Source organism: Macaca fascicularis, chromosome 2 (genome assembly GCF_037993035.2).
Source record: "Macaca fascicularis isolate 582-1 chromosome 2, T2T-MFA8v1.1".
NCBI lineage: Eukaryota > Metazoa > Chordata > Mammalia > Primates > Cercopithecidae > Macaca > Macaca fascicularis.
Window position 1 is genome coordinate 19,868,174 of NC_088376.1, and position 26,617 is coordinate 19,894,790.

A 26,617-nucleotide genomic window follows, 5' to 3' on the forward strand; every position below is an offset into this window, starting at 1 on the left:
CACTATAAAAGAGTTAAATAGTTGAGACAGAGACTGTGTGATTCAAAAAACTCAAAATATTTACTATTTGGCACTTTGCAGAAAGAGTTAGCCAACACCTGAAATAAAGCATCACATTTCTTACTTTGGGCTCTGGGTGTAGCAACTGATATGGGACCCTTTCTTGACCATCTCACACGGACTGCTGCTTTAACTTTAGTGAATAAAGAGACTAAGTAACAAATCTGATAGATTAAATCTTTCAAGATTTAAGGTGGAATTAAGAGAGTTTTCCTTCTTAATAAAGCATTTTCCTTATTCATGCTTATCAAAATTAAAAAGGACTGTGCATGCATTTGTTTAAAGTTTCTACCTACTGGATAAGTTTAAGTAGCCTTCTTTTTTTTTTTTCTTTTTTTTTTTCTTTTTAACATGATTTATTTGGTCTCCAGTACTTTACAGAGCTCAGTATTCTGAGCCTTACATTGCATGTGTTTTTTAAGTAAACTATTTGGGATACAATGTTTTTCCCGGTTTGAAAATTCATAAGCATGGACTAATCCATATTGTACAAGATCAGAAAATGTTTGTAGCAAAATTTAACGACAGTAAAACAGCTACACAATTTGAAATCAGTGATTTAGAAACCCAAAGCATACATAGTTTGGCATCAAGACACAATCTTTCCAGGCATGGTGGATCACACCTGTAATCCCAGCACTTTGGGAGGCTTAGGTGGGAGGATCGTTTGAGCCCAAGAGTTCCAGACCAGCCTGGGCAACATAGCGAGACTCCATCTCTAGGAAAAAAAAAAAAGAGAGAGAGAGAAAATCTTCATTAAAGTCTGAGACTATGATTTTTAGAGAAGCTTCCCGTCTTCCACCTTCAAAACAATAGAAAGGGTCCCAGTAAATCTCAATTTTATTACAGAAAAGACAACGCTTGGAATTCGTGGTCTAAGAAACTTTCCCCTCACACTAGTCTCTTAAAATTAGATCTGGAAAAAGGATATATTTACAGACTTGGGGGTCCTGACTACCTCACAACGAGACAAAGCATTACACGTTCTGTTTTAAAACTTCCCTTCAAAATATTAACCTCATAAAGGATATACAAAAACAACACCCCAAAGTCTCAGAATATTTTTCAGATCAGGGTTTCTGAGCCTTAGCCCTACTGACGTGTTGGGCCTGATAATTTGGCATTGTAGGAGGCTGCATTGTGCATTGCAGGATATTTATCAGCATCCTTGGCCTCTACCTACTGGATGCCAGGAGCACCCCACCAATGGCTGTGACAGCCAAAATATGACTGAATGTCCCTAGAGGGAGGGCCAAAATCATCCCTATGGAGAAACGCCTCTCTAGAGAAGAGTTAAACCTTTAACTTGCCAAAAGATGGTTATTTTGTCCAACCTATACAAACCAGCTATCCATACAGTTGGAAGCAAAACCTGATTCCTTCCAAAGTAAAGCAGCTACAGGTGTTGTAACAGTTTTTTATCACAACCATGCTCAAAAAGAGGATCAATTCTTTTCTGAGAAAATTCCACCATTCGCGTTTCTCTGAGTTGTCATCTTTTCCTTTAGAACCCAGATTTCTTTCCCAGAATCTGATCAACACATAAAAGGCATCACAGGCATTCAGAAAGACTCATTTTCCAATTTTGTTTCCAAATCCCACCCTGATTCAACAGCAGTGACGGACAGTCTCTTGTAACTGATCAGAGCGAAAAAAATAATAATAATAATAAGTAGCCTGCATTTGCTAAAAGAGTCCACTATGAGAGATCGTTACTTTATGTATTGCACATTAACAGGATTTCACATGACAGCGCCAAAAGTCGAATGTGGTTGCTTTCCTTGTGATCCTTTTCAACTCCCAATTCAATTACCAGGCTCATTTTTCTGATGAATCATCAGTAAAGAGCCAGACTGTTTTTAGAGAGTGATATGATTCTCAGCTCAAACAACAGACTGCTTTACCTACCTGACACCAAATAGACACTCAGTCTAGCCCTGAAAAAGGTTAGACCTTAGTCGCTAACCCAGTGCAAAATTAACCCTTTATAGAACTTAGAGTTTTTCAAAGACAGCTGTTACGCAACTGACACCAAAGAAAAACGAAAAAATTAATAATAATACTAAACAATGTAGTGAAGTGTGTGGTGTTACTTTATTGTTGTAACTCTACATCGGATAGCCTCAGAGATGCAAATCTCAGCTCTAGGCCACAATTAAATTGATGCATCAAAATAAAGACTTCACATAAATTTCAAACATCACAGCAGCTGTGAAATGTTAGGTCTTCAATATTGCTTTTCCCTCAAGGATTTTCTTTTTTCTCTACCTCTTCTTCCTTCACTAAAACGATACGCAACCAGAGAAGCAACATCTGCCATGTTGATATTGCCACAGATAGTGAATCTCTATAGAATTCAGGGACTGGTGCCATAAACAAGGAGGTTTCTTTGAATTCCAAAATTGCCTGGAAACTGAAAGTAGAACAAATGGACACGCGACCACCCAATATTTAGGCTGTGCCTCCCAGCTGGCGTGATTCTGAGCTGAGTGCTTTTGCTACAACCACATACAGAAAGTGAGTGCACATTTCTGAGTAGTGAGCATGGGAAGACACAATAGTTACAGCAAGGAGTTACAGCAGTTTTTCCTCATTCTTGCTCCTTATTCATGTGCCCTTCTAGGTTTCAAGTTGCTTGAAGCTGTTGACATCACAGACACCAAGAGTCCATATTTTCACCAGTAAATCTCAGTGGTAAAAGTGAACTCCCTGACGCAAAGGACTCTGGAATGAGCTCTAGCTTCATGTCTTCAGTTCAAACATAAAGAAATAAGAAGGTAATGACTAAAGGGCAATTATGGTTGCCTTGGTTACATCTCCAACTTTTGGCAAATATGTTAGTCTTTCTGTATCTCTATGTTTTAATACTTATTTAAATGGTATGTAAAAATACCAGAAAGATGTCATTTTTATTGGCATAGCTATATATCTTTTTCTTTCTCGATTATTGTTCTCTGTATCAACTGTATTCCTATCCCTTGGTTCAGATTATCTGCCACTGCTGAAATGGAGGAGAGAAGGCTGACATCTCCCACTCTCACTGTCTTCCATGCATTGCTACATTCTGAACGTGATGCCTAGGGGCCTCCCGGCTAACTGGATGTGTAAATAAGAGTTTTAGATCACTTCAAGGTGTCATTCAAATTTTCATCCTAGCTAACAGGGAGGAAATTCACCAAATCCACCCTGGGGCCATTTTCCCATCTCTTTTCCTGCTGACAGTTAATGCGCCAGACAAAGGCACAGCAAGTCTCATATTAGGATCTTTCAGGACTAACTCCCCCGTCCTTTCTCCAATCTTAAAAAGATTACTCTTCTCACTCATGGATTTAAAAGAAGAAATACAAGGACTAAAAAGGTAGTATCTATTATCAGACTTCTTTTCATAGATATTCTTCTTCTTATTTATCTATATCTAAAACCACTAGCAATCATAACGTACTTGAAATTTTATTGAGTAAGATGTAAGAAGAAGAATAGGACAAACACCTTAAGAGTGCAACTTTGTAACTTAGTATTCTTTATCCATTATATAATTTGAAAATTATTCCCTGCATTGTTGTTGCAAGCATGGAGGCTCTTTGATGATATTAGATTTGGGCTCTTGGCAAGATTTCTCTGCCTGTGTATTCTGACAATAAGTACCATTACAGTAATCCCCACAGTGTGAAGACAATCATTAGTCAATGGCCAAGAGGAGATGTCAATGGTGCTTCAGGCAGTGGTTCCACTAACCCCACTAATAAAGGCTTTGAACTTGAGTAATAGAAAAGTTATCTCTTGGAACCCCTTACCAAAGATTGCTTTCTATAATGGTCAAGGGCAAATACCAAGATTCAACAGAATACCTAAGTAAAAATAGTAATCCCACTAGCCAAAGGTTTTGAAAGAGATCTTGCTCTAAACTGCCTCTATACACAACAATATTGGTAATTCTAAAACAATTTGTAAGTCACCAAGAACGTAAAGCAAACCCAGGGAAGTTGTAAAATCTCCGTCCTTGTCAAAGGACTTGCTTCACAGCTTCTCAGAACAACAGCTGAGGCAGGCTAGGAGAGGTAAAGTCCTACTCCATAACATCCCTGTCCTATAAAACTCTCTGCAATAATAGATACACTCTATATCTGCACTGTGCAACATGGTAGTCATTTGACTTATGACTTTTAAGCATTTGAAGTGGAGCTGTGCAAATGAGTGACTGAATTTTTAATTTAACTGTAATCATGTTTAAATGTAAATAGCCACATGTGTCAATTGACCATTATATTGAATAATTCAGGTTTAGAAATTGAGGAGGGGAGCAATGAAGACTGAGTGTCTGGTCTAAGCAAGGGAGAAGGCATTACTAAGAAAGCTGTAAGCCTAGCAAGGACAGCACCAGAGTTTCATCTTGTACACGACCTCCAACTGATTGCTAAGGAATGCCTGCTTCCAAGGCGAAGGCTGAACTCAATAGGAAAGAGTGCTGTGATTGGTTTGCAATGACTAACATGAACCCAGGAAAGGGAGCTGGTGGCACATTTCCTGCATATTTCCTAATGTCAATATGGTGAGCACAACTTAAACCCTGCAAACAACGTAGAAAGAAGTAAACAAGGACAGGTTCTGAGGCTCTAAGATACATGGCCATTCCAGAGAACAGGCTGGATTATGGTTATGTGTTTGCTGCCTTGAATAAATATGGTTAGACAGGGGGTCTGAATATATGCCTACAGTTAAGGGGTCACTGGTGTCAAGTATTTTTCTTTTTTGGTTGTTTATTATCTGTAATGTTTATTTAGTTGTTTACTTGTTTAGTATCTCTCTCTCTCCCCCTCTAAAATATGGGCTGCATAAGAACATTGACCATCCTGTCCGAGGAAGTAAGTCTTAGATAAAATATTACCAAATAGGTACCCTGATATGATTGCTGCTACATTAGGATTGGAGAAATTGCCTGGAAAGACAGATCTGTCCCTATCCTCATGACATATATTAGACAGATTTCGCAACTAAGAATGTGTGATATCACATCAACAGGGACTTTACTTTTTTTTTCTAATTTAAGTTCGGGGTACATGTGCAGGTAAACTTGTATCATGGGGGTTTGTTGTACAGATTATTGCACCACCTAGATATTAAGCCTAGTACCCATTAGTTATTTTTCCTGATCTTCTTCCTTCTCCCACCCTCCAACCTCCAACAGGCCCCAGCGTGTGTTATTCCCCTCTATCTGAGGAACCTGACTTATAAGGTATGCAGGGAAAGGTTCAAATCAGGGAAAGCTTCCTTGAGGTATTGAACTGAATTTTGAAGGCTGAGTAGGAATTAACTGGGTGACATAAAGTGACAGGGAGGGAAGGAAGAGCATTCTAGGCAAAGGGAATGACTTGAGCAAAGGCTTGGGGTAGGACATTGTGAGCTCAAAAATCTCCAAAATATATATATATTTTTAAAAGGTTATTATTACTTTCATCCAAAGAGCAAGCAAGATAGGCAGGAGAGCAGGTTTTCAGGGTCAGTTGAAGAAGCCCCTGGTGGTGTCCTGCCACTCAAATCCAACCCCTTAGACCTCCCGGGCACACGAACCCATGCAGTATCATCTGAGGGTATCCTTCTCAGGAAAGACCACACGATCCTATGCACCTATCCCCCAGCTCCTTTAACTCTGATGTTCTTTTGTTCACTTCCTTAAATAGAATAATAGAAAACCTTGAATGCACGTGGGACTCATTTATCCAACAAAACTAAAGTGACGGACAGATATATATTCAGATTCAGGCAAGAAATTATCATAGGCTTTGCTCATGCACTATTGAATTTGAGTTTTGGGTCTAGACAGTTCCTGAACAGTAAAGGATACTGAGACTCAAAGAAAATGTGACTTGTCCAAGAGTTCACTGTTAGAAAGGGCAGATCCAGGATTCAATGTCGTACCATCCAAGTCCCAGATTCTTTCCTACAAGAGCAGTTTTTTCCCAAATGAGGGTTCCCATGGGAAATACGGAGTCAGATTTTTAATGATACAAACTCTACCAACCATGCAACTTTAAAAAAAAAATTATTGAGCTGATTTTTGTTCTGCCAGTGAAAGCACTCTTTCAGAGAGCTTTCCCTTCTCCAGCCAGGGAGACTGGCATTCTAAAACACAGCTAGCATCCTAAAACACATTTACATTGTGGTTAGAGGCTTTGGGGAGCTGCATCAGAAAGTTCTAAGGCCACTTATTCAGAAAGGCAATATTGTTCCTCCAATTCAAATCCAGAGTCTTGCTTTGAACTATTTTTAAAGTCAATTTGAAGAACCTGGAATCATTCATAGGGCCTCATTAGTTCTGAAATACAATGAGTCATTTTCAGACTCACAGATCGAATGCCCCAAAGCACATTCAACAATGACAGCTCTCATATTCTGAGAGTCTATAAAAGCACAGATGTTTTACATGCATCCTATAAGTAGGGTGACTAACTTTCCTAGTTTACCTGAGATGGAGAACTTTCAGTGTTAAACTAAGATGAGTTAGTAACCCTGCTCGTAATTCAATCCTGTAACTTCAGGTATAGTAAGAAGACCTTATCCATCATCTTTATTGATAAGAAAATCAAGACCAGAGTGTTCATATGGTTTGCCCAAGGTCCTTACAGCCTGCAGAAACACAACTGGGGTTGAAAATGGGGTCCAATTCCCAGGAATGACCCCAAACCTAGGCCCGTGGGTAACACAGCAGTGCAATTCAGCTGAGAGATGCACATCCCTGGGTGCTGACATGTAAATGAACACTTCAGATCTTCCACTTCTCTGGAGAACTCTCACTTTTCTATCTTCTGAAATGGATAGGATTTTTTCTTCAGGACTTAAATAAAACTGGGAGCCTTCTCTTTGCCTTAAGCTCAATGTTCCAATTTGCATGTCAGTGCCAGCAGTGTTATTTCACCTGAGGGCTGCTTTTAAAACACCCAGAGCAGTGCAAGGGATTTGGCTGGGAAACTAACCAGTCAGTTGTGGAGAACAAGCCTTGGAGTCACACCTGAGGAAGTGGAAAGAGTGTATCAGGAAGACTTAAATTTAATTCCTTCTCTGACATCTACTAGCTGTGTGACCTCAGGGTTAATAATAGGTATGTCTCAGGATTACTGTAAAGCATAAGATGAGACCACCTGATGTGAATCTACCTTGCTCTGTGACTGGCACATGATAAATGCCCAATAAATGCTAGTTCACCAACAACCCTAACAAGGCAAGCTTGAACTGTCCCTCACCTTGTAATCTCCTCAAACTTCCACTAGGGTTTCTGAAACCTAAATCTAGGTGAAAATAATAGATTGTATCAATAAAGAATATAAACGACCCAATTTTTTCTAAGACAGGGCAAAGATTTGAACAGACTTTTTACCAAAGAAACATAGAGATAGCAATTAAGCACGTAAAAAGATGCTCAATATCATTATTTAATAGGGAAATACAAATTAAAGCCACAATGAGATATCATTGTACATCTACCTGAATAGCTAAAATTAAAAATACTGCCAATGCCAAGTGTTCACATGATGTGGAGGAACTGGAACTCTCAGGGACCGGAACTGATAGAAATGTGAAACCATTGAGCTACTTTTAACAATAGATTGGCAACTTCTTATAAAGTTAAACACACATTTATATGACCCAACAATCTCATCCCTAGAAATTCATCCAAGAGAAATGAAAATGTCCTCACACTCACAAAACAAAGCTTATAGCAGCTTTATTCATAAAAGCCAAAAATGTGTGAGCAACCCAAATGTACATCATCAGAAAAGCAATATGTGGTATACATCCTTACAGTGAAATATTACTGAGTAAGAAAAATGAACTACTGATACATACAACAAAATGGGTGGATATCAAATAAATTTTGTTAAGCAAAGGAAGCCGGATACAAAAGGATATATACTACCTGATTCAATTTACAGAAAATTTTGGAAAAGACTGGGAAAAGGTGAGGGAATTATGTAGCAAGGAATGCAAGAGACTCTTTGAGGATGATGAAAACATCCTACATCCTAACTGTGGTGGTTACAGAAGTGTACACATTTGTCAAAACCCAAACTACAGATTTAAAAAGGGTGAGATTTACTGTCTGTAAATTATACGGAAATTAATGTTACTTAAAAAACAGATTGTATTCCATGGTGGATATGTGCCATATTTTCTTTATCTAGTCTATCATTGATGGGCATTTGGGTTGGTTCCAAGTACTTGCTATTGTGAACAGTGCCATAATAAACATACATGTGCATGTGTCTTTATAGTAGAATGATTTATAATGTTTTGGGTATATACCCAGTAATGGGATTACTGGGTCTTAAAGTATAACAAAAATAAATAAAAATTAAAATAAAACATTGTACAGAACAAGGAAGTCTAATGTGGGAAGGGGGATGTAAGTCTGGGAAAAGCATATAGGAGGAAGCATGGGACAGATGGACAGCGCAGAGCCAGCCACTAGTTCTTGCAAATGAATCGTGACCTGTGCCTCTGATTATTTGCGGAGCATCTCAGGAAATAAAGGAGCCACGCGCTGATCAGTGGTCTATGTGTCCCACAGTCTCATTTCGTTTGGCTATTCATTGGAATGTTTGTTAGACAGGTCAATACTTTATCTTACAAAACATGTTAAATGGCCTCAATTTTTAAGAATATGCTACCAGAATCACTACTCCTTCTGCTGCCTCCAGTTACGTTTTTGAGTGAGCTCAGGAATATTTTATTTTTAATTACTTTTTAGAGGTAAAAACAATAGGCTAGTCTAAGAGCATGAATCCATCTTACCACTGACAGTAACTCTGCCATGGCTGTGCCTATGAGAAAAAAAAAGATAAACTCAGCAAAAATTCCTCAGCCCAATCTCAGGCTTGACACAGGTGCCTCCAGCTCCCTGTCCATAAGGAAGTACACAGAGGTCTACAGAGAAGTGAGGACAATGAGGACAGTGGGGTGTGATGGGCTATGATGGGATAAGGCAGGATGCACATGAGAGAGATGGGTTGGGAAAGGGTTAAGGCTGCTACCTATTCTTTCTCAAGAAAGGCTACTCTATCCTGACATAAATTTTATTTATCATTTTTGGTGCTTAAATGCACTTCATGTATGAAATGATGTAATATCCTCTCTTGTCATAAACAGGAGTTAATTCTATTTTTGTCTCTACATTTTCTTTTAAATTTACTGATGTAGGGAATTCCCCAGTCTGGAAAGCCCTGCTGGCCAGTGTTAGACTGCTATGACAGCCTCAAAGTTTTACTCTCAACCTATTTGTAAGATAAAGTCCACGCTTCCTGGCATGGCATTACAAGGCCTTCATGACAAATATACCTCCAGCTATTACCTCTACTCAATCCTATGACAAACTTCTGAATCTTTCCCAGCCATTCCAAATACTGACTCATTCCCTCTATCTGGAAAGCTCTTGCTCTGCATCTCCTACTCCTCTTAAACCTGGTGAAATGGCTCCTTTCCATGCAGCCTCCATTCAGGGAGGGCAGCTGAGCCCCTCTCTGCAGTACCTCTTACTCTCATCTCTTTCATGGCCCTCACCCTCTTATAGCATTATGATCTGTGTATAAGCGTGTCTCCTCCACTGAACTGTGGAGGAGTTTTAACTTCTTTAACTTTGCAGTTCCAGCTAATACACGTTGACTGACTGCATCAATGCAGAATTCAACATAACCACTATTTATTGAGCACCTCCTACGTGCCACGCATGGTAGGTGCCAGAAGGATGTGTGCCCGGGAATGAACGGCTTACTTCCAACACTTGCCACCCAAAAATCAGAAACTAACATTGTCCATGATTCCACCACCTACAGGACTTCCCCAGTAGGTACAAGGTCAAAATGTGAGGACAGAAACATTTGGACATGTAAATTCAAAGGTCAAAGAAAAAGCTTTAGCAATTTGAGCAATCAATCAATTTGCTTTAATTTACAGGCAGACAAAAATTATTAATATATTTTATTCTAAAGGACAGGAGTACGATGAAAGGTCTGTATTTTAAAACATCAGGGCCCAGTTGCACCCATTGTCAGATTATCTGTTCAGGAGATGTGTGCTGCTGATCTCATTTTCTAAGTTGAGAAACTAAGAATTCTGAAATTCTAAAGAAGACTCCAAATGTTTCATGTCACCATATAAGAACTTAGAGAAGATTAGAGTTTCCTAAGAAGAGGAGGGACTTTGACTTATGTCACCTGGATGCATGTTCCAGGTTAAAAGGTATTCAAGTGCCAGCTCTGCCTTTGGGCAAAACACTTACGGGACCTCAATTTTTTCCCATGTAAAAATAAAGAAGGGAGATTAGGTAGATGAGACCCAGTGGGATATGCATTCCAATCCAGTTTTCTAATTCTAGGAGTCTTATTTTGCATATAGAAATACGGATCAGCCAGGTGCAGTGGTTCACGCCTGTAATCCCAACACTTTAGGAGGCCGAGCTGGACGGATCACAAGGTCAGGAGTTTGAGACCAGCCTGACCAACATGGTGAAACCTCGTCTCTACTAAAACTACAAAAATTAGCCAGGGGTGGTGGCGCGTGCCTGTAATCCCAGCTACTCAAGAGACTGAGGCAGGAGAATGGCGTGAACCCAGGAGGCGGAGGTTGCAGTGAGCCGAGATCGTGCCACTGCACTCCAGCCTAGGCAACAGAGTGAGGCTCTGTCTAAATAAATAAATAAATAAATAAGGATCAAGTTATCTGCCCTTCTTCCTGTACATAAGTACGTGATAGATTCCATACTTTCCTCTCTATTCTTTCTTTTAAAATGGTAGGAATACAATGCTACAAAATGTTCCAGATTCTTGTCTAAATATGTGTCTATTTCTCCTTCTCCTTTTTTCTCATTCTCTTTCTCACTCTTTCTCTCTGCCTCTCTCTATCTAGGAAAAGAATGATAATGGTTATTTTGGCAACTAATATCTATTGTCTTTGGTCTGATAACAGCACCATGATTTTTTTTTCCCCCCAGGAATTATACCCCGTCCAAAAGATACAATTTGAAGGACACTACATTGAGGATCCCCACCTTACCCTGGCCAAGAAGCAGCTATCTGAAGCAGGAGAGGCCAGTTAGATAACCTTCCCATAAAATCCAGGTCTTGAGCAGAGTAGCATAAAGGCGAAGAATGGCTGGGATTTATTTTTCTTATGTCAGTGCCCTTAAGAAACCTTTCAGTACTTTCTACTACTTAAATCTGAGCAACTCTTGTGTCAGCATTTCCCCAAAACTAGCTTTGTCATTTTCCCTTTGATTTCTGTAATTACCTTAAAATTTTACAGTATAATATTTTGCTCAAAGTAAAGTCAGTTTCTGTTTCCTGAAACCAAAGAGCCCTAACAGATACAACTTTTTATCTCAATCATTTTTTAAGTCTTAAGATTTGCCACCTAATCTTCCTGAAAAGCCATAAGGATAATGTGCAAAAGCAGAGCAATCCATTTGCTTTACTAGGGTCTTAGGCATATTTCTGGAGCCTGGGGTAGGATATAGGGACTTTTCATCCAGCTCTTCCTTGGCCTTCCTGATGAGAAAAGAGCAGACTATTGACAAGTCAGGATAACTATTTTCTAACCTTCTGCCCACCAGGACCTGAGAACATCTTAAGGATCACAGGGCAAAACCAGGTGGATGAGCACCAACTTGGTTTGACTGTAGAAAAGTATGTCTGTGTCATTTCCAGTCCCAGAACCCTCTGGTAAACTGAAAAATTGAGGGAGACTTGAAGCCCCAACTCATACAATTTATTCACTATTATTGAGCAGTCATTACCTGTGAAGCACTGAATCAAAAACTCTATATATTTTATCTCATTTGAGCCATATAATAACCATAGATGGTTAGCACTATAATTATTCCTATTTGACAGATAAAAAGGTTAAGCTTTGGAAAGGTTAAGACCTTGTCTAAGGTCAAGAGCTAATAAAAGACAAAGCCAGGATCAAACTGGGGTCTTTTTTATTTCACAGTCAACAGTTTTAATCACATTGACATCCTACCTATTGTGGAAACGTTTCGGCTTCTGTGCCGGAAGTCAGAGTTCACCTGGCTAATATACAATGTAAAACCAAAAAGGCTTTCATTAGATTTCATGCCAGAAATGATCACCCAAGGGGTTAGGCATCAAAGTGAACTACCTTGAATTTATCCATTTCCTTTTATCCTCTGCCTGCCACTTGAGACTTTGCTGTCCTCTGTGTACTGACAAACCCTGTCTTACCTGGAGCAGGAATGTTTTTCACGTTAAAACAAAAAAGGAAGACCATTATTCCTCACAAGTTAACAGCACTCAAGAGCTTTGCCAAAGCTGTAACTCCCCCAGGGCTCACTGCAGTTGATGCAGAACTTCAGGGACCTCCAAATTTGTACTTTGCAAGCTGCTCCTACTCAACAGATAAAAGGGAGACATAGTCACACAGAACTTAAATTTGACTCTTAAATACCCTCTCACAGAGCCTTTCAGGTATAAAGACCACCTTAAAGACTGAAAGAATAGAATGGAAAGCAACTATATGTTATACATTCACCCAAAAAAAGTTTTACTACACAAGTTAACTAGTAGTTTCGTACAAATGTTCATCTCTTTATTGTAATATACATACCTTGATTACGTAGGATGTTAATATTAGAGGAGACTGGGCAAAGGATATATCTTTGCATCTCTTCTATAAATGTAAATTTATTTCCAAAATAAAAGGCTTTCAAAAATGTAATGACATTCTTGATAAGAGTCCCTACAGTATGCTCCTAAAGAATGACTGTTAGAACAGCGATACTGATGGAATGCAGTTGAAGTGAGAATTGAGTCATTTTCATCAATGATGTATCATTGGTAGCAACAGTACAGAGTTCCTCTAATCCAAAGCCATGGGAATAACACATCTTGCAAACCAAGGATTTAATCAGAGCTGAGCAAAAAAGAGAGTTTGATCACAATGCTTTACATCTGAGCCATAAACATATCTTCTATATAAAACACTGTAGTAAATAGTATTGGCAGAGGGGAGGTGAAGCTGGTGTAGGGTGTGAGGAAGGAAGCAAAAGGGAGGACAGAAAGCACCATTCATATATTCATGAATGAGATGAACCTGAAGGAAGCTAAGAATCATTTTTATTTAGCATCTAGGATCAGATCAGGGGAAGAATTTCCACATTTGCATAAGTAACTTCATAATACAGAGGGAATAAGGCACTGGAGTGCAGGTCCTCGACACAAGAAACTTTTCTTTAACTTTTCCAAAGAAAGTTTCAGAAACACCCATCCAAGAGTTATTTGGTATAACCAAAGCATTTCAGAAGAATTTTAAAAAGCAATGAAAGGATGAAATATTTAGAGCCTGCAAAAAACTTTCTAAGAAAGTTCTGAGGATGATCAAACCCAGAATCAAGAGCACTTTCAAGAATTTGAAGGTCTCTTACTTAAGGACCATGATCATTTAATCTTCTTTGCTAAGACCAGAAGGAAATATCTCACTAGGTCACCAAAGGTGATTACAATATTATCTTTGGATGTCATTGCAAAGAGAAGAGGCTGCTTTTTGTAAGGGTTTAATATAAACCTGCCTTAAAGCACAGAGGAAGAATAGATGGTCTATTTCAGGTCTGTTTCCTCCCCAATTCATGGAATCAAAGCAATATAATATGCAGCTGCTTTAATATTTCTTTGAAGAGTATTTGCTAGAGAGGAATCAGGAAACATTATTCTAGGACAGAAAGCACCAGTCACATCATGAAACTCAGGCGTAAAAAATCCCTTGACTGATCCAGTTTTCTAACCTCGCTTCCTATTTCATAGACTTTCTGAGGACATATGACCACGAACCTGAAATTTAGGAGACAAGCTGATCTGGTGCTAAGCTCTGATTTCTTTTCCAATAAGACAACTGAGACAAATTCATATGAGAATAAATCATGGCCCTAAACCAGAGTCTTAAAAAAAAAATGCCATTAGCCCCTGATACTTTATTTTCAAGGGGTATATCCACTCACATCCTATTCATAATACCCTTAAGGTAAAGTTAAAGTCAATAATTCAGTTTTTGAAATTTGTATTTTATTGTTCTCATTAATGAAAAGAAAACATAATCATCTGGTACATTATGTTTGTATATTACTGTTTGAAAACCATACTGTGATAAACTCCTCCACCTCACCCCAAACAGCTTGATACAACCCCATTTCACTTTATACCAGTTTGTCTTCTATTTATATTTTAATAGAATAATTTGGTCAGACATCCAAAGGACTTCCTACTAATGAAATATGAATTTTCTAAGAAAAAGGCAATTTATAACTTGCCTTAGTATCCATCAAAGACAAGAACAGTTATTAAAGTCTGAAACACAGCAACCATCCTCAGACTCAAAAGAACCAGTAGGACAGTATCAGAGGCAAGCAAAGGGTTAACACAGCTGATATCTAGGTTAAGAGAAGGATGCAACATAATTTTTTAAGACAAACACCTGGAGAGAAAAAAAGTAGTATTTTGTTTCCACCTCAAGAAACCGCAGACAAACACGAAGCAAATCACATCATCAGAATACTCAATTATCTGAACATGCTAATTAACTAAATGTAATCAACCCGCTTTCAGTCCTCTTTTAACCTGCTGTAATATTTCTAGTGCATTGCCTTCCTTATTCCTCACAACTGGTAGAACGTTAGACAGTCTGCATGGTGCATCAAAGGGAAACAAATAAGCACAGATTTTTGCTGATGGCAGGAATTTCTCATGCTCAGGGCATGTGAATCAACAATATGGAAATGGCAGTACTGGCTGTATATTTTAATTATTCTCCACACCTATTTTGCAAAAGAGACTTAAAGTTCAATTAGGTAATTGATGCTCAGTTATGGTTATTTCATAAAACTGAGCGCAGACAGTCATTTAAAGTAGTAAATATGCAGTCATGACAGAATTAAATATTCATGAAATCAAGAGCGACTGGAAAGCTGAGGATATCAGAATATTAAAATTCATCATAGTTTTCACAATGTAAATCTTGTATGCATTTGTAAGGCACCCCGGTCGCATCTAGAGTGTATTCAAATTCTAGTTCCTTGGTAAACTTCCATTTAAATAACAATATTGATTTTGGAAGATAAACAACAATTTTGATTCTTAGCTCAGTTTCAAAATGCAAAACAATTCTGAACATTTGCAAATCTGAACTTGTTAAATGAGCCTGTCTCCAAACACAGAACAGCAATTCAATGTGATCCCGACATGTTTCCAGTATTTATTTAATCCACTAGTATCTTAGGAAAGCTCTAACAGAAACCAAGGCAATCTCCATTAAGGGGCACTTCATGACACACAATTCCTTTCTAACTAGCAGAAGTGCCCATTTTCCTGCACACTTCCTCAAGTGAGCAGAAGTGAGAAAGTAGATTGACTGGCTCATTTGGTTCCAATAGTCTGATTTGTTGAACCAACTTTTCCCCAATATTACCAGCCAGTTTCAAAATATATTAACAAATATACAGTGTACACTTTATACAGATAAAACAAAGCAACATTAGCTTCCACAAAACTAAACTCCCAGTGTGTGAAGGAAGACTGCTCAGAGACAAAGCTGTAATAAACACACCCTACTAATACTACCAAGGCAGTATTTTCTATGCCATTTCCTCTACTTTACAATTTTCTCAGCGGAAGAGGCATCAGCACCAGAAAATAACATTCAAGCCATTTCTTACTAGAATCCAATTACCTGAAGAACTCCTCTTTCCACAGCAAGTAGCAGCTATCCCCTGGTCTACAATGACACAGCAGGGCTGCAAAAGATTTGTAGGGCTCATCTGCTGGCAGGCACTTGATCTCTACCCTCCTAGAAGGAGGATGCCAGGTCAAGAGGAGGACCTCCAGCTTAGAGCAGGGTTAAGCAGGGCACTCCATTCTGCAAATGAGCCAAACTTTGCTCCCATTGTTTTCTTTAGGTTGATGTCACCACCCTCCAAGGAGTCTCAGAAGCCACTTGGCAGCTCCTAAAGAACAGTTTCTCCTAGACCTATATCATCCAAATAAGCCTCAGTTAAACTGCGAGGGCAAGCAAAGGTCTCATCACTGCTTTACTGAGGTGCTGTGCTCACCCAGAGCATCACACCGCATGTACCAGAAGACTTTTCTCTGCACACACCGCTGAACACTGAAACCAGGACAGACTTCTACACATACCCTCCAGTTCGGAAAGTCACTATCGCCCATGGATTCCCCTAAATCTTAAGCCTTCTTCACATCTGCCACCCCCACCCCCACACAAACGAGGGAAGGGGGTTGGGGAGCGGAGGGGTTAAAGTGACAGCCACGACAGCAACTCCTTGGTTTTGTTCAAAAGGTAGCACAGCGCCAACACTGTGGACCTACCTTGCTCTCTCCTTTCTCGCCGTTGGGTCTCGTCTCCGGATCGTCGCTGTCCTCAGCGCCTGCACTCTCGCCGGGCAGTTCATCCTGAGCCAGCTGCTGCGGCGGCGGCTGGGGCTGGGGCGGCTGTGGCGGCGCCTGGCAGGCTCCGCCAGCCCCCTGGGAGCGGGGGATGGGCTCCGGGCGCGGAGAAACTCCCTCAACATCCATCTCCATCTTCCCATTCACTGGAGGGCAAGACAAAAGCGGAGTGGAGACTTGGCAGCGGCGACCGGCAGCTCCTCAGCTGCCCGTGGCACGCATGGCTCGCCGAGGAGGGGCCGCCTCCCGCGCGCCCTCCCTCCTGCCACCCTTCACCCGCGCTCCCCGCAGCTCCGCTCGCCTGCTCGGCTCCGGCCCTGGCTGCGTCTGGGCCGGGGAGCGCGAGGAGCGGGTGGCCGCGTGTCCTTGGAGCGCTGGCCTTCAGGCGCCCCCGGCAGTCCCGCTAAGCAGAGCGCATCCCGGCGGCGGCGGCGGCGCCTCCCGGCCGCGCTCCCAGCCTCAGGGCCGCTTGGGGACTTGCTCTCCAGCCCGGCCCACGCTCCGAGCCGCTTTCCGGCGTCTCTTGGGGCCCCTCGGCGTTTCCCCTCCCTACCAACCTTCTGAACAAAGTTGCTGGAAGAACAAACCTGGTCGCCAGGATTTGCCCGGCGAAACTGGCAAGAATAGGGACTGTCAGGTGCAAGTGAAATCTACCGTCCCCGCCCGCTGACCAAGCGCCGACCCCTCAGCCTTATCCCCTCCCCAACGCAAAGGAGCCAAGGAAAGGAGGGATCTCCGACCTGTGCGAGGTGGTGGCGGCGAGGACTAGAAAGAGAGGAGCGTGCGGAGAGCTGGTGCGCCCACCCCCAACCCCAGGTGACCCTCGCCTCCGCTCTGGCCCTGGTCCCCTCCCTCCCCCGGCCGAGCGCGCCTCAGGGGTCAGTCCCTCCGGGCTGCGCGTGTGTGTATCCCAGAGCTCCGCTCCGGGGTCTGTTCTGCCGCTGGCGGCTCCGCGCCGCACAGCCCTGCACTAGAGAACTGGAGTAGAGAAGGAGAAGCCAACGGCAAATTCCGGGCAGGAAGTCGACCTACCCTTGCCTCTGGCCAGGTCGCAGGTTAGAACCGGGAAGGGGTGGGGCCCCTCGGGGACAGGGAGGACGCGAGTCTCGCGGCGCGCCGGAGTTTGGCGTAAAGGTCGGCAGCAGAGGGTCGATGGGGTAGGAGGAAGGAGAAGCGAGAAGTCGCTGCCAGGCATTTACTGCAATGTGCCCGGGGCGGGCGCCAGCTGGGCGCCGTCTCTTTTTGGTGGTGAGTTCTGTGCTGGAAGAGCGTCCTCAGCAGGGCAGGGCTCCACCAGGAGGCTTCGGTGGTGACCCCAGGGCAGGGAGTGCGGTGCGTCTGTACATTTAGAGATGGCGAGGGTAGACTTGGAAATTCTTAAATCGGGGTTCACCACTAGTCAGGTGATCAGGATGACTTCTCAATTTAACACCACTTGATCCTGGGTAGTAGCTTACAACTTCACGGGAACTGCCACTGCAACTCTGCACGTCCAGGAGGGACCTTCAGGCGACTCTGGAGAGAAATGGCGGGTTATCAAGAACCTGTTCAATATTAAATAGAGCCCATTGTTCTGGGCTTTGAGTTCCATAATGCTCCCAAATGGATCAGCAGATTAATGAACTATTCATGCGTTTCTTAGCAGAGGATGGCTTTTTTTCCCCTAACATATATCACAGATCACACTTGCTTGATGAAACTGGAAAATTGCATTGCTCATCCCATGAATGCTTTGCATTAACTTAAACACAACTTTTACATATCAAGACACACTGCCCCATAGATGCAGTTACACAAGAACACATCATTAGGTTGTATTCCTCATTGCTATCTTTTAATCTGACTCTGCATGTATGACAGAAATTAATTGCTCCACTTTCATCAGCGTAGACAACCAATCTGGGTAATGCAATGTGAACAAGCTTTTGAAAAAGAAGAAAAAGTTTAGGGACCAAATTACCCATTCTCTTTTTCTTCACATTTTCTAAAAATCAGATTTCAAGTTCATTTTCTCAATTGGGAATTGTTGAAAATAGAGTGGGCTCCTCCCCAGTACCTGGTAATAAACCAACAATCATTAGAGAAGGTTTATAATGGTAAATTAGATTATATGTGTAATGTGCTTAGCAGAGGGTCTTAGTGCATAGTGAGCACCTAACATTGTTATACTGAGAACAGTAAGATGATACAAGTTCACACTGAGTGTTCATCTGAAGACCTTGATTTACAAAAAAGAAGCTACCAATTTAAATTACCTTTATTTAAATTTCCTAAAAGATATTTGGTCTCTTTAGAGAATGAAACCGCTTCTGAAGACAGGAAGAAAGTCAATAATATTTTGTGCAATAAAGGTTTGAATGTGTCAGATTTTTTTTTTCTACAGTGTAGCAATAAAAATCATATGTCAGTTCAGACAGCAGCAGGAATAGCTGACTGGTAAGTTATTATTCTTCCATGCTTGCTACTTCCAAAATATGTTTGTGAACTTCTTTCAAGGCTTAAATGAAGATTACATCAAAATAAAGATACAATACTTCAATTAAATTTGTTCTAAATTTAGACATGTCCTTTTAAAGACTCTCATTGTTAAATGCAAATATTTCTCCTTCTGCCCCTCTATTTTTGGGGGACGTAGTTTTTTTAAGCATCTGTCACAAGTAAATATGGACTCGGAAAATATATTACATTTCAAAACTGTTGATTGCACCTAATTATGCATGTAAATTGCTACTTCAAGCATGCAGACAGCTTGCAACATTTTGAAAATTTTGCCCTACTAGTCATCTGAGGTATTTGTGTTACTATTTTGCAGTTGCCTTAAATGACTCTTCATTTCTCAATTAACTTTCCATTAATGATAGGTCTGTGAATAATTTTGACCTTTGACTTTCTCTTCCCAAATGATTTAAATTAGTAAATCAGCACTTTCAACAACATCACCCTTCTTCCTATTTATACCAGACCTCTTGATTTTTTGAGTCACTGAAATGGGACTTTACAAAAAGGTGTCCTGGCAGAGTAGTCACTCTAACTCCTTGCTACTGAGTATGATCCATGAACCAGAATCTTCCCAACATCTGGGAGTTTGTTAGAAATGCAAGGTTTTGGGCCCTACCCTAGACCTACTGAAGCAGAATCTACATCCAGCAAGTGATTCCTACAACATTTAAGCTTAAGAGCCAGTGCTCTGGCACATCACGTGGTTGGTCTTTCTACATTATAATCATCTATGGGCACTCATTATTTCCCTGAAATACTACCAAGAAAGGCTTACTAGGAAAACACAATTTAGAAACATTTTTTTAAAGACATTATATTCCCCACGACCTCTCAACCTCCAGGATCTTAATGATGCATAATGAAAAGTTTCATAAAATAAGAATTTATCGGCCGGCATGGTGGCTTATGCCTGTAATCCTAGCACTCTGGGAGGCGGAGGTGGGTGGATCACCTGAGGTCAGGAGTTCCAGACTAGCCTGGCCAACATGGTGAAACCCCATCTCAACTAAAAAAATGGAAACAGCTGCGCGTGGTGGCAGGCGCCTGTAATCCCAGCTGCTGGGTGGCCCAGGCAGGAGAATTGCTTGGACCCCGGAGGCTGAGGTTGCAGTGAGCCAAGATGGCGCCATTGCACTCCAGCCTAGGGAACAAGAGCAAGACTTGGTCTCCAAAAAAAAAAAAAAAAAATTATCTATATTGTATCTCTGGCAATAAAAGTATACAGTTTTCTAAAGTCAAAAGGCATTAACCTAAAAAGCACCTAATCTTGAATAATAAACTTTATGAAAGTATGTGGAACTAGTTCCTTAAAGACTTGGTTATTCTTGACCTTCTTTCTACTTGAGACTTGAAAGTCCACAGTTTCTTTCTGCTGGGATAACTAATGTCTTTGGTTGCAAGGCAAACAGACTGACAAGTGCTTGTCTGTGCAGTGGCAATCTAATACAGCTACAATAATTTGGAGTGAGTTTGGACCAAATTATGTGCCCCAATATTTTTAGGAACTATAAAAAATTATTACAAGAATTTCTTTAAATCACACAGATCAACAAATTGTTACTTTAAAAGGCTATCTAGTGTAGTACTTCTCACCTTTAATGTATATGAAGTCACCCGGAAAATGTTGTCAAAATGCAGGTTATGATTCAGCAGGTCTGGGTTTGGCTCTGAGATTCTAAATTTCTAACAAACATCCAGGTAAAGCCAGTGCTTCTAGTCCCCAGACCTAATGGGTTTACTTTATTACCATTAATGTTTCTCAAGTTTTAATCATGTGGGAAACTTTTAAAAATCTTCAATGCCCAGACTACTAGGCCCTAGAAAAATTAAATCCGAATATTTGGGGTGGGATCTAAGCACAAGTAGTTTTTAAACCTCTCCAGGTGATTACAGTGTATAGCCAAGATTGAGAAACAGTGCTTTAGGTCAGTGAGTGATTCTCCAAGTGTGAGCCCCAAACCAGCAGCAGTAGCACCTGGGAATTTGCTGAAAATGCACAGTCTAATGTCCATCCCAGATTTACCAAATCAGAAACTCTAGAGGTGAGATCCAGCAATCCATGTTTTCACAAGGCATGATTTTGATGCATGCTTAAGTTTCAGATCCACTGCTATGATCAAAGATTCTCTGCAACTGCATGTGAGAATCACCTGGGGAGTGTTCAAAAAACACTGATTTCCTCCCCCACAATCAATTAAATTAAAATATCTGAGGGTGAAATCTAACATGTTAATGTTTAAAAGTTCCCCCCGGTTATTCCAATTGTGCAGACAAGGTTGAGAAGGATGTCTACAGACTGAATTTTTATGTATGCAAATCAGTGTTTCCATGGAGCAGCAGTTTCTTCTATGCTAGTTTTTTTTTTTTTTTTTAAAAGTTCTTAATCTGCAAAAATGGAGACCTAGAAAGGTAGAGTACTATCCCAATTGTCATAGATTCAAATTAGTGTATTCAGTATTTTCCGATGAGCCATTTTTCCTTCTTGGTAACATGACAGCAGCTTCTGCTTTCTCCAGCAGGACTTTGATGTGAAATGATTCAATTTTAAGTGGCTATGAGATGTACCCTGGCACCAGCCTGCAGTGATTAAAGATTCCTGTGTCAGATTGGTTAACCATCTTCAGGGATGTTGCTGTAAATCAAGTCTCTCCTGTTAAGGGCTTTAGCACGTTGCTACCCAAAGTGCAATTCACAGATCATCACCTGGGTGCTCATCAGTATCACCTAGGAGCTGTTGATGAATGCTGACTCTCAGGCCCCACCCCAGACCTACTGAATCAGTGTCTGCACATTAGGATCCCCATGTGATATGTATATACATTTAAAGTTTGAGAAGCACAGCTGTAGTGTATCCCCGTAATATACAAAAAAAAAAATAACAGCCACTTAATCCTACCTGTTACATCTCTTGGCTCTTCGTGGATGTTCATCCATTCTGAGAAGCTTGTGGAACTCTTATGGGTAAAGTTCCAATTGTAGAGGAATCTACAAGCATCCTTCCCTTTGTTTCAATCCTTTAGGTTTAGCACCCCTGTCCAGTAGAACTTTCTACAATGATAGAAATGGTCTTTATCTGAGCTCTTCAATAAGTAGCCATCAGCCACATGTGGCTGTTGAACAAATGAATTGGCTAATATGACTGAGAAACTAAATTTTAATTTTATTTCATTTTAATCGATTTAAATTTAAATTGCCTTGTGTGGTTATTGGCTCCACTATTGAACAGCACAGCTCAAGAGTAATCATCTTTCCTCTTGCTCAACCCTTATTTGAGTTCCCAGGTTACACCCCAGCCCCTCCTTCTCAGCTTTTGTATGTATTAATCCCCAGTGAATGCACCAGGAAGAAAAACATCTGCCTTGCCACCTCATTTACATAATAAGTAACATTATGCTTATTATTTTGAATGAGAGGAGTTTAACTTGAATTAAATGCCACCAAAAGTTGTCAAAACCTTTTTCATAGTATTCATAATTGCCTAGCTTTAATTTTACAGCCTTTTCAAACATCAGCAGACATAGACTGCATTTGGAAACTGCTTTAAGAAAATGAGACAAAAGACTGCAAATGGATTCAGAGTACAGGATACATAAAGACATCGCCCCCACCCCAAGCATCTTGTTGGCGTATAATGGAAAGTTGATTACATTGAGTGCATCTATGTTGAAAGTAAATATCAAAACTTGCAGATTACTCTCAAAATGGAAGGTGAAATACAAAATAAAAGAGAGATCATAGAGTTAACAGTACCAGAAGATAGCAAATGAAATTCAAAATAGAAATGTACTCAACACTTAGTTTGGATATTAAATATCTATGGAACCAATGGAATGAGATGGGATGGCATGGGGTGAGATGAGAGGAGAGGGGATAAAACAAAAACACTCATGATTTGAAAACAGAAACCAGCCCCCTCAAGCTTTCTCTTCTCTGGGATAAAAGTAACAACAACAACCACATTTATAATTGCACTGCCTATCATTGCTTAAGTGTGCTCTGTACATTATCCCCTATAATCCTTTCAATAACCATGTAAGGTGGGTATGATCAGGAAAAAAAATTCTTCCGGAGATTTGGATTATTGTTTTAACTAACACACCTCAGGAAGGCAGAATAAAAATAAGCAAATCCCTACTAGAGAGGGAAGGGGATAGTGTTAAAATAAAGTCAGCCCTTTTCTTTGATTGAAAAAGGACATGTATCACTTCTAAGCTGAATTAGCCACAGCCTGTCTTATAAAAGGAGGCTAACACTAGGAAAATATTTCATCAGGGTCTGTGCTTTGCCCAGCTGCTGATTTGGTACTGTGTGATTCAAAATTATTCCCACAAAGAAATGTGTAGCTAAGGGCAACAGCCTCACTTCTGCAGGATGGTCACTTCATAGCAACTGAAACCAATAAATAGACTGTTGTTGTCATTAGGAAAGAAACTCCAAGGGACTTCAGATAATATGATTTCAGGAGGCTGGCCTGGAGCTCAGACGCCATTCAAAACATCTTGAATTTCATGAGGGCTTCTTAAGACCCACCTCACTCAGACGTCATTTTCTCAAAAACGGAGGGCAAGTTTCTTCATGATCCACATCAATCCAGTTCAGAAGGGAGGGAGCAGTGTGGGGATGAAAGAAGACAAAAATATTTACTCCTTCAGTGACGAACTAAAAGGGCCAAACTCGGTTCTGTGTTTCTACACCTTTGCTGACATCTTAATAAAATGAAGCCACAAACCCTAATAGTTGTCTTGAGCAATGTTTGGAAGATGCACCACCCTTTACTTGCTCAAACACACGTTTCTTAACAGAGAACTAAAAGTTTACATGTAGTCTGGGGACATAAGAATTCCCAGGATTCTGAACTTTAATTTTGGGGTCACCCAAAGACGTTTCCAGGCCTTTTCAGTTTGAAGAGCAGTCACACTCTGCCCAAGCAATATCAGAGCAATTCTGCCTTAGTGAGCTGGCCCATTCAGCTCCTTGAATCTTGTGCAGAATGTCAGCGTTGCTGAGCTAGTTCTGACAACTGGTGCTTCTGAATGTTTAGGTGTGGTGCTCAGAAATGCAGTCCCTCTCCTATGATCTCCCGCATTTGATTATTTCTGTGCCCTTTGATTTGGGCCTCTCAGCTTGGATTCCTGGTTGCCATACTGGGGATTTTCTTTCTTCCTTTTTTTTTTTTGTGACAAAGTTTTGCTCTTTTTGCCCAGGCTGGAGTGCAATGGCGCGATGTCAGCTTACCACAACCTCCGCCTCTCGGGTTCAAGTGATTCTCCTGCCTCAGCCTCCCAAGTAGCTGGGATTACAGGCGTGAGCCACCACACCCAGCTAATTTTGTGTTTTTAGTAGAGACGGGGTTACTGGGGATCTTTCTTCCACATTTACATTTACTGGGATCTTTGCTGGACAGTGGAACCATAGAGATGAAGCATGTGGTAGTCTTTGCTTTGTAAACAACAGCAGTATGGATACTTAAGGTATGCCACAAAATACTATGAGAGTACTAGAAAGAAAAAGGTCAGTACACACCCACTTACTCCAGGGGTCTCAGCAACCAGAGTGTTCTCCCTGTGTATCCTTTAGGAGTCTTAAAAAGGGAACCCAATAAATAACCAACTCAAGTTCTTAAGCAGAGAAATAAGGCCAAAGAATATCCAGGGCCAAAATATCACCTCTATTACTGATAACATCTAGGTTGGAGGATATAGCTTTTATCTGTAAGCAAATGGTCTCCCTAGTTATAAACACTAAGATCAGGCAGACAAATTCAACCAGTCACAAACAGTGTGGGCATGTGCCCTGCAGGCAGCTAGCTCCCAGAAAGAAAAAGGAGGAGGACAGCAAACTCAGTCCATTTTTTCCCAGATTCACTAGGCAGACAAGAAACCTCTCCTGGGGCAGAGGGAGTGAAAGAGTTGGGAGAGGCCAGGGTTGTTGTGCTAGTTGAACTCCATACACATGGAAAGAAATAGATATGAGGAAGAAGTGTTATGCTTCCCAAGTGAATCCTGCTTCAATTTCAGCCCTGTATCCCATGTCCCAATCCCCCTTGCCAACTGCTGTCTCCTGCCACAGGGGAGAACTCTGGAACATACCATGGATAGCTCCATGTCCTGCCATGTCCTGTATCCACTTTCTGGCCCTATATGACTGCTCGGTCACCATCAGCTCTACCAGTCACACTTCCCTCAGTTGCAGAACTAACTACAACTAACAACAACCTAGACATGGTTGTTGTACCAGGAATTAACATTCCTGGTACAAAGCTGTCAAGAATTAAACTACTGACCCGGCTCTCATTAGCATCATGCTCATATCTCCTGAGCAAACCAGAAATTTTACGAAGGTATAAAGCTTGCAGAGGAGGTGCTCTAGCAAGTACCTTTTATCTTACACGTGCCTAATAAATATTACATTTTCATAATTTGACTTTTTAAACCACAAATTATCTTTCATACCCTCATGTAGTATGTTTTAGAAGGCCCACCTAATGCAGTGCCTTGTACATGGTGGGAGCTAAATAAATGCTTGAGAATGAATATTAAAAACCTTTTATGTGGATGACTTTGCATCTCCTCTTGGAAAATTTAGTCTTCAAAAAAGTAAAACAAGGACAGTCTATTTGGAAGCTAGGTTTTCACCATGGATTTACTATGATCACATGTTTGTGGCAATTTCACTGAACCATTGTAGGAAGGTGAGTAATTGTAACTTCATACAGGTATCTTTTCTGCATCTCCATTTCCCTATTTGTGAAATAACGTGTAATGTGTTCAACTCAAAAACTGAGATAACAATAGTAGATATCTTCTGACTAGTTAATTGCACACTGAAAGTATCAAATAATCAAGTGAAGGTGAGAAACCTGTAGTTTTTAATGGTATGCTTTCATTTGCATCTCTTCTCCTATTTCTAGATATGGCCATTGATCCCCTGGTCATTATGTTCTTTATCTGTACACTTTGCTTTCCATTTTGAAATCAGAGTATAACAAACATGTACAACTATGGCAAATAATTAGATGCAACATTTTGGAAAATGATAATTTAAATGTAAATACAAAACACATAAGAAAAAATAACCCACAGAGGCAGTAATACACATAATAAATAATCCTCTAGGGAGAACCAGAAGAGTGTAGATGATGGGTTACAAGGTGTACCTGGATAAATTTCTAGAGAAAAGAGAAGGACTACTATACTGGAGAAATAGAAATTTTGGTGGGTGATACACACCTTTTTCATATTTTGATATTCTCACATACCTTTAGAATAACATACATGCTTAGAAATTAAGACATACGATGCCAACTGTTCGCTGCTTCTCACTCTTCCCTCTCTTTTTACCCCTTAGTATTCAGGCTCCCAGCTGTCTGCTCTGTCGACACTGTTCTGTTGTGTGTCACTCATCACCTCTTCACTGAAAGAATCAATGCCTTTTGGTTCTTTTATCTTCATCATCCATCTGTCCCTTATTGCACCCAAATTTTATCAAACATTTTCAAATTAAGGACTTTCAGATTCTCTGAAGAAAAATTGAGTGAAATAATTAGTCTTACACAGTCTTAATTCCTCCTCCTCTTCTGACTAATCCCTCACCACTCTCATTTT

The 26,617-nt window shown here is 40.6% G+C and overlaps 1 protein-coding gene and 1 long non-coding RNA gene across 8 annotated transcripts in view; both read right to left on the minus strand.

Annotated features, from left to right (window-relative positions):
• LOC135969606 (uncharacterized) overlaps positions 1-16,314 on the minus strand; it is a 183,447-nt gene extending 167,133 nt beyond the window's left edge. The window contains exon 1 of the long non-coding RNA XR_010584897.2: positions 15,784-16,314. This is a non-coding gene — a long non-coding RNA (uncharacterized lncRNA). The remainder of the gene's footprint in view (positions 1-15,783) is intronic.
• The window catches only part of RBMS3 (RNA binding motif single stranded interacting protein 3), a 1,486,333-nt gene extending 1,468,435 nt beyond the window's left edge, over positions 1-17,898 (minus strand). For all 7 annotated transcript variants that reach the window (XM_065539818.1, XM_065539816.1, XM_065539814.1 and 4 more), the window contains exons 1-2: positions 17,547-17,898; positions 16,437-16,660 (exon numbers count right to left, since the gene is read on the minus strand). In XM_065539818.1, coding sequence (XP_065395890.1) covers positions 16,437-16,660; positions 17,547-17,709 — 387 coding nt within the window. In that variant the 5' untranslated portion in view covers positions 17,710-17,898. The remainder of the gene's footprint in view (positions 1-16,436; positions 16,661-17,546) is intronic.
• Between the last annotated feature and the right edge of the window lie 8,719 nt (positions 17,899-26,617).